At 45.1% G+C, this 10,779-nt stretch overlaps 1 protein-coding gene across 1 annotated transcript; it reads right to left on the bottom strand.

Moving 5' to 3' along the window:
* Nucleotides 1–255: 255 nt before the first annotated feature.
* LOC118079119 (uncharacterized) lies at nt 256–10,509 on the bottom strand. Its single transcript, XM_035103152.3, has 7 exons — nt 10,357–10,509; nt 8,046–8,402; nt 6,858–7,250; nt 3,862–3,966; nt 3,731–3,755; nt 3,603–3,634; nt 256–1,684 (listed from the first exon to the last, which is right to left on the bottom strand). The coding sequence occupies exons 1-7, from the start codon at nt 10,397–10,399 to the stop codon at nt 1,497–1,499; spliced, it is 1,143 nt and encodes a 380-aa protein (XP_034959043.1). The 5' UTR covers nt 10,400–10,509; the 3' UTR covers nt 256–1,496.
* Between the last annotated feature and the right edge of the window lie 270 nt (nt 10,510–10,779).

Here is a 10,779-nt window from a genome sequence, read left to right as displayed (position 1 = left end):
TCCACCTCCGGCTGCAGAGCATGTGCACCACCTGGGGCACCCGTGCAGCTAGCTACACTGCCGCGTGGACCCATATTTTGCAGGCATGGGACTAGCGAATGTGCGGGTGAGCCCTGTGTGGCCTTCCAAACCCATCGCAGGATGCCCCTCCTCTCCCAGACCAGACCCTCTCCACCCCCTCCTTGAGTGCTTTTGCCAGGCTGAAATGTGTCCCAGAACCATGATGGTGATAATAATCAAACTCAACTTACTTGCTTTATTTATTTATTTATTTATTTATTTATTTATTTGCATTTTCTTTATTCATTAAATTTATATCCCATCCCATCCTCCTAAAGGCATCCAGGGTAGAAAACACCAAGTAGCAAAGTAATAAAAATAATAAAAAACATATTTAAAACAGTTCCAAAACAGATGCAGACTGGGAAAGACCTCTCTTTGACACTCTTCTTGGAACAACGCCTGTTGCTTGCCTTTGCATGGCTGGTAAGTAGCCTATTCTATGAAGGGAAGTGTCAGAATAATTGCCTCAACCACATCCGCCTCTGGCCCTGCCCACCCCTGAGAGGCTGTCCCCGTGGGCATGTGAACCTGACAAGTGCACTGTGGCACCACCGGGTTGGAGTTCCCCCAAGTGCACTTGCCAAGGCCAAAGACCCAAGGTCAAGGCAGCATAGGGTGGCAAAGAGGCCCTTAACGTGCCTCAGGTATTTGCCCCACCAGATCTTAATTTGTCTTTCCTGCCCAAACTGAAAGCCAACTAAACCAGTCCAGAACACCAATCCAAAAACAGGACTCCCAGCAGTATGGAGTCAGCAAAAAAAGAGGAGTGAGTCCCCAGGCCAACTGGGGGCTTCCAGGGGGAAATCCTAGTCAGCCCCCAAGCAGGCAATTAGCAAAACTCATGCAAAACACATGTCGGGTGTAAGAGAAGGGTGGAGCATTTGAGGTAGATCCACATCTGGAAGGCCACAGGTTCTTCGAGGGAGACATGCACACCATTCATTAAAAACACCATGATACCACTTTAAACAGTCTTGGCTTCACCCCCAAGAATTCTGGGAGCTGTCGTTGATTAAGGGCACTGAGTGTTGTTATGATAGGGTTGGCAACTTTCTGTGGGCAATCTTCCAAAAGCTCAACAACTTTCCCCCCAAAAGCTCAAAAACCTTTTGTGTCCAGTTTATGGCAACCCTATGTTATGAGATCCCCCTATTACGCCTCTGGAATTACATTTCCCAGAGTGGTTTAACAAGCAATCCCTCTTCACGGGGAATTCTGCAACTATAGCTCTGTGAGCCAAAACAAGGATCTCCTAGCATCTCTCAGCAACCCGGATTCTTTGGGGGAAGCCAAGATTGTTTGTGGCCTATCCCTGACTGAAGCTGAGAGATCAAGGACACTCGTCCATGGCCACTGGCTTTATAGTTAGTGTGGACGTAGACATCAAGCCGGAATTTCCACATCCGTCGCTAACATTCGATCCACTACACTACTCAAGATCTCTCTTTCTTTGGCACAGCATAAATTGCCTGCACGTTCTCTCCAGGTTGCATTCCAGGATTGGGTTTGCTCTCTGGCAAAGAATAGAGACTCTCTGGGTTCACACCAGGACTCATGGCGAGTGAATACACAACTTCATTCCCATCTATGTCATTGCGGCTGGAAACGGCGTATGGGGAGCCTGTAAGGGGGGAAAAGACTCAGATGAGTTTTCAATCCTATCCTACAAAGTTATATCAAGGGATTTTTAAGATGGAAAGTTCAATTAACTTATTTTTAAAGGGGGACCTGAAAATAATGGATGCACCACTTTAGAACCAAGCTATGCACCTACAACTAACATATGGCAACCTGCACAGCCTGTCATTTCCAATGCCTGCAAACAACATGCCTTTGACACCATAACCATGACATCCTTCTGGACATTCTAGAGGCGCTGGGAGCTGGGGGCACTGTCATACAGTGGTTCTGCTCTTTCAAATCGGAGCCAGTGAAGGTAGTGAAGGTCCTGTGTGAGTGTCTGGAGGCAGTTAGAGGATGGATGGCAGCTAACAGATTGAGGCTGAATCCTGAGCAGACAGGGGTGGATGGGAGGGTGGGGGTGGGGGACTCCCTGGTCCTGAATTGGGCAACTGTGCCCCTGAAGGACCAGGTGCACAGCCCGGGAGTCATTCTGGACTCACACCTGTCCATGGAGGCACAGGTTAATTCTGTGACCAGGGCAGCTGTCTATCAGCTCCATCTGGTACGTAGGCTGAGACCCTACCTGCCCGCGGACTGTCTCGCCAGAGTGGTGCATGCTCTAGTTATCTCCCACTTGGACTACTGCAATGCGCTCTATGTGGGGCTGCCTTCGAAGGTGACCTGGAAACTTCCAATAATCCAGAATGTGGCAGTCAGACTGGTGACTGGGAGTGGCCACCGAGACCACATAACTCTGGTCTTGAAAGACCTATATTGGCTCCCAGTACATTTCCGAGCACAATTCAAAGTGTTGCTGTTGACCTTTAAAGCCCTAAACAGCCTCAGCCCAGCAGACCTGAAGGAGCTTCTCCACCCCCATCGTTCTGCCCGGACACTGAGGTCCAGCTCTGAGGGCCTTCTGGTGGTTCCCTCACTGCGAGAAGCCAAGTTACAGGGAACCAGGCAGAGGGCCTTCTCGGTAGTGGCACCCGCCCTGTGGAATGCCCTCCCACCAGATGTCAAAGAGATAAACAACTGTCTGATGTTTAGAAGACATCTGAAGACAGTTTTTAATGACTGATGTTTTAATGTATTTGTAATCTTTGTTGGAAACCTCCCAGAGTGTCTGGGGAAACCCAGCCAGATGGGCGGGGTACAAATAATAAATTATTATTATTATTATTATTATTATTATTATTATTATTATTATTATTATTACTATGAACCTCTGCTAGACCCTTCTCTGCTACTCCAAACTGTCATTCCTGAGGGCCATTTAAGCATTTTTATTACCCCTGTGCAGTTTGGAAATATGGCTGACCCCCACACAAAAGGAAACAGTCCCCCACAGAATGAGATGTGAATGAAGCTCTATAATCCAAAGATGGTAAAATGAACCACCACCTTACCATTGCAGGCAGCCATTTCAGACAGCAGCTGAGAGATCATATTTGTGAATGTTTCCCTGCATCTAGACAACTAGCATAGCAGGGAGCAGGGGTGCCAACTTGAATAAAATAGGGGGGCAGCTATGCCCTACCTCGCATAATCAATCCCATGGCACAGCACACACACACTATTTAAATGGCAATACCCATCAACTTGGGGGGAGCCCCTTCAAATATTTTTGGGAGGGTGAAGGGACCTTGACCCCTAGGAGTTGGCTCCTATGGCAGGAAGTGCACCTTTCTCTCCAACATGCAAGTTTTTTTCTTGCATGGCGTCTTTGCATTCAGCGACCCGGTCTCCTTTCCTAACCTGCTCAAGTTCTATGCAGAATTTTAATTGCATGAATGCTAACTATCTGAATTCACACTTAATGATTCATGTCCACTAAATGTGACACATGTAACATCCTCTAAGGAATATGTGTTGGATGGTTGTTGAACATTGTTGAAAAGGGGCCTTGTGCTTACAGTCTTCTTCCATTTCAGTTGTGGTCTGATCCCTAAATAGAAGAGATAAATTTAGAGTCATTTTTATGTATGGAAGGGAGAGAGGCACCAGCAGAATTCTTTATATTGTTTGACATGTACTGTAGTACCTTTGATGTGATTCATATGCCTTTCCTGTCAAACAAAAAATATATCCATTAGGAAGTAGCAGTTTAAAATGCTTTTGCAAATCACACAGTCACCTTTGATTCCACCTTGTAATATGTTCTTCTTTCATTACCTTTTGACTTTTTCTTCCAGCAAAGGAACAATATTATCCCACTAATCAGAACAATTCCTCCTACCACTCCCAGTGAGATCTGTAGCTCTTCTGTAAAAGTAGACCCTGAAAAGAGATCCCCATAGGAAATGGTATCAGGAGGAGGAAAAGCAACATGCCAGCCCAGGCTAATTTTATTGTTTCCAAATTACTTAAACATTCCTCAGAGTTTTGTCAGGATAATGGATGGCAAACACTGATCTGCTGATATGATCATACAAGCCAAAATCCTGTCTGTATTTTCTCAGGCTTAGAGCTCTGGGGGTTATGGGGAGTGGAATTCAATGCTAGTCCTACTCAAAGAAGACCCTGTTCCCCTGCCAAACAGTTCTTAGTGTCAGAAAGTTCTTCCTGGTCTTTAGTCAGAATCTCTTTTCTGCATGCCTAGGCACCCCAAGCCCACTTTGCCTGACTCACAGAGAAGAACCAGACAGAACAGCACTGCTTTGAGTCAAATCAGGCCACCCCTTTATCAACTACAGATGTCAGAGGTTTGGCATAGACATTGGACACAACCATCAACATCCAGCCACCTGCTGGAAGTAGCCTTTTTGGAGGTCAACATGATGGCAAGGAGGTCCTGTGACATCTTCTTCTTTCTTTGGCGATCACTTGTAGCCAAGTAAGATTGTCTTCCATAAACACGGTTTTAACAATGGGCCCGTAAATGACTACGGAGGCCAATTCTGGATCCACACGTCCTTCCACAGTGGGGGCATTGGTTTCCAGGCAGGAGTTGGATTTGCCAAGCGTACCTTCCTCTTAGCAGGTTTCTCCCTTGCGTCCTGAGATCGAGTTTCTTCAAAGCCCATGACACCTTTGGTAAAGGCTGTTCCCCAACTGGAGTGCTCGCAGGCCAGTGTTTCCCAGTTGTCAGTGTTTATACTACATTTTTAAAGATTTGCCTTGAGACAGTCTTTAAACCTCTTTTGTTGACCACCAGCATTACGCTTTCCATTTTTAAGTTCGGAATAGAGTAGTTGCTTTGGAAGACGATCAACAGGCATCCACACAACATGACCAGTCTAACAAAGTTGGTTTTGAAGAATCTTTGCTTCTTCCAGTACGCTGATATTACTTCGCCTGTCTTCCCAAGTGATGTGTAAATTTTTTCGGAGAAACCGTTGATGGAATCTTTCGAGGAGTTGGAGATGGCATTTATAAGTGGTCCATGTTTCACAAGCATATACTGTAGAAAGGTTGGTAGTACAATAGCTTTGTAAACAAACATTTTGGTTTCCCTGAGAATGTCCCGGTCCTCAAACACTCTGCACTTCAATTGGGAGAAAGCCGTACTCGCAGAGCTCAGGCGATGCTGGATTTCGGCATCAATGTTGGCCCTTGTGGAAAGGGAACTGCCTAGGTAGGAGAAGTGAACAACATTTTCCAACGTTACACCACTGAGTTGGATCTGTGGCGCTGCAGAGAGGTTATTGTGTACTTGTTGGTGCAGCACTTTGGTTTTTGGTTTTTTTTTATCTTCCTTGGGTGTCTCTGATAGGACGGTATCCAGCTGTGAGTAAAAATTTTCTTTAATGTCTTCATCAGCATCCAGTGTTGGTGCATAAGTGCTTATAATAGTAGCCTGTTGGTTTTTGGAGAGCTTTATTCAAAGGGTTGAGAGTCTCTCATTAATGCTGGTAGAGACTTCTGACAGGAGCTTCACAAGGTCATTTTTGATAGCGAAGCCTACCCCATGTATTCAATGTTCTTGTTCAGATAGACCTTTCCAGAAGAATGTGTAGCCTCCTTTTTCGTCCTTCAGTTGTCCCTCGCCTGCTCTTTGAGTCTCTTGAAGCAATGCAATATCAATGTTAAAACGTCACAGCTCTCTTGCAATGATGGCAGTTCTGCGTTCAGGACACTCACTGTCTGTGTTATCTGACAAAGTCCGTATATTCCATGTTCCAAAGTTCAATTGTCTTTTACGACCGCTAGGTGGTGACCCCACTGGGCGCGGTAATCCAGTCAGGTGAAAAGGGAGGCAGACTATGTTTAGGGCACCTTTTCTAGCCCCTCCTCCTTTTCAGGGTGAGCAGAGTGGATCCTAAAGAGGGCTGCTCAGTCCAGACAGTCCAGACAGGTGCTGAGCTGCTCAACTGCCTTGTTCCTTGAGTCAGAACGACTGAATCTGTATCCACCGCCCATGTGCCGGTTCATGACTAGGGGCTTCCAGATTTCACGATCCTGCCCCCGTTACCATTTGCCGATTGCCATGGGACTTTTGGGGTTTGGGTTGGGTTTTTGGAAGACGCCTGTGCGTGAATTCGTTTTATGTGTGTAAATCAGTGCACGCTGACCAACACACAGTCTTCGCAGTAGGGCTCTGTTCCGATGGCATGAAGTAGTCATGACAAACCGGTAGATGCCGTTGAAGACTTCTTGGATCATTCTTTGTCTAGCTCCTTCCCTTTCACCTTACCGCCTTGGGCGACCCTGCTGGGAGTACGGGATTCCCAACGGCTTTGCTCACAAGGGTCATAGGAACATGCAAGCCCACTCACCACAAGGGGAGTGTAGGTCCTATGACATACATCAAGTAGGAACACCCCATGGGATCACCACCTTGAGGAGTACTCATGTTGACTCATGTTCAGCTTGTGGTCACAGGTACTGCTAGTAAGCCAGGTGTCTCCCATTTTGTATTTGTGCATCTGGTTCTTCCTGCCTAAGTGCAGAACCTGACATTTGTATTAATTTCAATGTTTCAGGAAGGGTAAACTAGAAAGTTTTGAACGGATTGTTTTTCCCCACCCCTTGTGGCAGAGCCCAATTTGAGGGCAGATGACCGTGATCCACCCCCCACAAGAGTTTCTCTGAGAGTGTCTTTAGTGGGGAAGGGCTTCAGGGTGCCTGCCCTTCCTGCCTGAGTCTGCAGTCAATGAGGAGAGTTTCTGAGCATCCAACACTCAACTGAAGCAAGAGAACACATTTTTAAACATCATTTTTAAACTCACCTTCACTGTTGTCTTTTCGCACTTGTACAGACACATTATTTACAATCTTCCACACGTGTCTGTTGGTGTAAACAGCAACCAGGCAGAAATACACTCCAGCATCTGAAGTGGTGGTGTTGAAAATGGTCAGGTAATGACTTTGATGTCTGTCAAGTGGGCCAGTCAAATTATTGACCTGTCTCTTTTTGATCTTGGTGCCAACACAGCAGTTTAGATCATTAGAAAAAGAGTGGTCTTCATTTGAAACAGAAGCAAGGCACCTCCTTTCAAATGTTTCCTTAATCCAATACAAAGTAAATATGTCTTTGCCATGAGTCAAATCAAATTCACAAGGAAGACTGAAGTTCTGTTGTCCTTCAGCCACCACTGATTTTTCTGATTGCATGTTACTCTCTGCAATGCAAAATGGCACAGTCTCATGAGAGTATAATCATGACATTTTTTTCATACAATTTGCTAGGAATGTGCAAAAGCTTCCCCTTGGTTCTTTCTGGCATTTGTACCTCACTGAAAACTAACATTGCATATTCAAGTCACTGACCCTCAAGCAAAATGGGCAAAGTTTGAAAAAGGTGAGTTTTTCAACACTTTTGCTTCCAATGGTGAATTTTGACCTGTGCATTATTGCAGCTTAAAGGCAGCTCTTCTGCGTGGATCTGATTGAAATGGTTTGCATTCTGTCTCCCTGTCAAAATAAACACCAGATAGCTATGGCATCCTACTAATCCTATCAAGAATTGGCTCCCTGAAATTCATGGACCTAGGTGAGCTGTGCTCATTGACTTCAATGGGTCTAATCTGTGTAGGACTAAGATGGCACATCCATCTGGTCTAATGCCTTCTCTCTTTTTAAAAAAAAGGTATTTCATTTATTTTGACTCTTAGAGTTATCCTCAGTTGGAAGCACATCATTTTTGCTTTTGCTCTGTGAATTTCATGGCTGTTCCCTGCATTTCCACTAGCAAACATAAATGGAAATGGTTCTAAAAGAGAAATTAATGTGTTCTTAGCTCAGGGGCAGAGAGCAAGAGAGAACCTTCTCTGAAACCTTGGAGTCAGTGCAACTAATCCTTAGCTAACTCTGTATGGCAGACTTCCTGTGTTCCTATTTCTTTTTCCAGTGCACCTGTTACTCTTATGCTTCCTGAATTTACCTCAAAATGCCATGCTGTCTTTTAATGCACTCACCTGCAGTGTTGTTTATTATTGCTACAATGAAGAAGTTGAAATTCCTGCAGTGGTCCTCGTCATTAATAAGTGGGTGTGGATCTGACGCATTGCTACCTGACAGGACTTTGCATGCAAATATTCCACCACCTGGGAAAGCAGCAATAGAGACATTCCTTTGTGTACAGTTTAGATATCTGCTTGTGGGGTTCTTTCCTGCTGGGCACTGAGAACTTGGGTCACAAGGCATTGACTGAAATTCAACCAAGGAGGAGCAGTCTTTCCCCAACCACCATCTTGATTCCTTCTGATCGGCTGGTGTGTTGCTGCAGCTCAGCCAGTGATTTTCATTTTCATAAAGATTAATGAAGGTTGCGCCTGTAGAGGGAGGAAACTGTTCATGGGTCGTATTTGTAGGATCTTGCACTTCAGGGCAAAAGAATTCCCTGAACCTTTGGAAGCTGTAATGTGGTCCCTCTCCTGAATGTATCTATGCTAGTATATATTTTTTCAGTGTTACACCATTTTAACTGCCATCACCTCCCCAAACCTCTGCCATGCCTAAGGATGTAGGACAGCTGTGACAAATTACAGAACTTAAACAATCAATTATATGTAAATTACATTGTCATTACATTATTCCAACATATTAATATTAATGCAATGCAAATGGGGGCAGAGAAACTGTAATCAGTTACATATGATTTGGAAATTGAAAAAACAGCAACAGCACCAAATCCTGATTGTATTTGTTAGACTGATTTCCATTCCGGGCATGGAAGAAGTAAGCAAACATCAGCAATTTCTGCCACTGATTCCATTTTCTCTAGATGTCTCCTACACCCCTCATTATGTTCCCCATACCTGCCATTTTTCCTAAATGAAATAGCCTTTCCTCTCCGGCCCATTGATTGTTTTACTTATTGCTTATTTATTTCATAAAATGTATACATGGCCCAATTGTGAACAACCTTGAAACAGTTTGAAAGGAATAAAACAGTAAAATCATTAGTAAAAACAATTAAAACATTCAGAAAATTAAAACCAGCAATAAACTAAAAACACATCAGCAGTCAAGATATTTGGTACATAACAGTAGGCTTGTCTAAACCAAGATGCTTTAAGCATGCGCTGAAAACAGCGCAGTCAAGGCATCTGCCTGATATCAATAGGCAAGGAGTTCCAAAGTATAGGGGCCACATTAAAATGTCAACTTCTTAGAGATGTGGAAAGGGAATTATGTGGTGCCTGTAACAGTGCCAGCTCCCCAGATGGAAGTGGCTGTATATGGGGCCATCTTGCAGGTAAACTGGTCCCGAGTTGTTAAGGGTTCTGTGGTTTAATAGGAACACTGTGGAATTGACTTGGGAGCAAATCAACACCCAGTGCAGATCTCTCACGACACGTGTTGTGTGCTGCCAATGCCTCACTCCTGCCAGCAACTGTGCTGCAACATTCTTCGCAAACTGCAGCTTCTGGATCAAGTCAGAGGAAGCGGTTTTAGTTGCCCTTTACTGGGTGGGTCATCTGGCCCAACCTCCCAAATCCAGAGCTGGAAGAATCACCAGAGATGCCTGGCCAGCTTCCAGTTGAAGGCCTTCAGCCAGCGAGAGCCCATTGCCACCCCTCTAGGTCTTTGCTTCCATTCTAAGGTTACTCTTCCAGTCAAGTAGGTTCAACTCAGATCTACCCCCCACCATCATTTAAAGTCCTTTAATCTACACTTGCCCTCTGAAGCACCAAACAACATGTCTTTGCCCTCTCCCATGTGTCAGCCAGTCAGATATCTGACAGTGTGTCCTTGTGCCCCTCTCAGTCTCTGGGGCTAAATGCACCTAATTCTTTCGATCTTTCCTCACATGGCCCCAGATGGTGGTGAGCTCTTCTTGACCTGCAGAGCCTGGCAGGTCACCGCTCCATGAGGCTGGAGCAGTGGCTTTCCTGCATTGGCAGCAGGGTTGGATCAGATGTTATTTGAAGTCCCCTCCCCCAATGGGATGATTCTATGAATCTGTACCCTCAGCCTCTCACATTCACTCTCATGGTGAAAAAGGAAGGTTAGTTAAGACAGTTTCAGCCTGTGGTGTAGATTTACATTTCATTTTTACTATTACCAACAAAAGGCTGCTTCAGGCACTGCTCTGAGGAGCCCAAAATTGGCTTTGCAGGAGTGCCAGGAGCTCTCTGTGACTGTAACAGTTTTAAAGAAAAGGGAAGCTGTGGCAGCAACTGCTCTGCCTGGCGTGGTCCTTGGCGGACCTTCCTTCACAGTTCCTCTCCTTAAGAAACCAACAAGAGCAGAGACCATGAGATCTCTTTTTAGGACACGTACCTGCAATTTCCCTTAGGAAAAGAAGAATCAGCATGAAAAACATAATCCTGAATTGGAAAACGGGGAAAAGGCAAATGGTCTTGTCGCCTTAAGTTCTCTTCGCATGAGAAAAGAAAGAGAAGCAGAAGAAGAGGCAGCTGACAGGAAGCAACTTGCAAGTGCAACAGTTATTTACAAGGCATGTCTTTCACTTCCCTTCTATTTAGAAATCACTCAAGGTTGGAACTTTAACCGCAGCTGACTTCCCCTCTGGGGAATTAACACGTGAAACAACTGAACTAGAAAGTTTCAGAGGTGGCTGGTGCCCAATAGCATTGGCAGGGCAGAAGGCAGGAAGACCAGCCTATATTGGTGAGATCAAAGCCAATGATAGGCAGAGACAACTAATTCTAGTTTTGTGTCCATCCTCCTCCCTGCGAAGTT

The sequence above is a fragment of the Zootoca vivipara genome, chromosome 13 (genome assembly GCF_965207765.1).
Source record: "Zootoca vivipara chromosome 13, rZooViv2.hap1.1, whole genome shotgun sequence".
NCBI lineage: Eukaryota > Metazoa > Chordata > Lepidosauria > Squamata > Lacertidae > Zootoca > Zootoca vivipara.
The sequence above is the reverse complement of the archived record's forward strand: the minus strand, read 5'-3'. Positions and strand labels throughout refer to the sequence as shown.

What these genes read in the sequence shown, in the direction of transcription:
- LOC118079119 (XM_035103152.3), bottom strand. Translation starts at nt 10,399, where the DNA reads ATGTTTTTCATGCTGATTCTTCTTTTCCTAAGGGAAATTGCAG. An exon ending in TTTCCTAAGGGAAATTGCAG is followed by an intron (nt 8,403 to 10,356) that starts GTACGTGTCCTA and finishes CTCCCTCTACAG; the next exon opens with GCGCAACCTTCATTAATCTT. An exon ending in CTGGAAGAAAAAGTCAAAAG is followed by an intron (nt 3,756 to 3,861) that starts GTAATGAAAGAA and finishes TTTGTTTGACAG; the next exon opens with GAAAGGCATATGAATCACAT.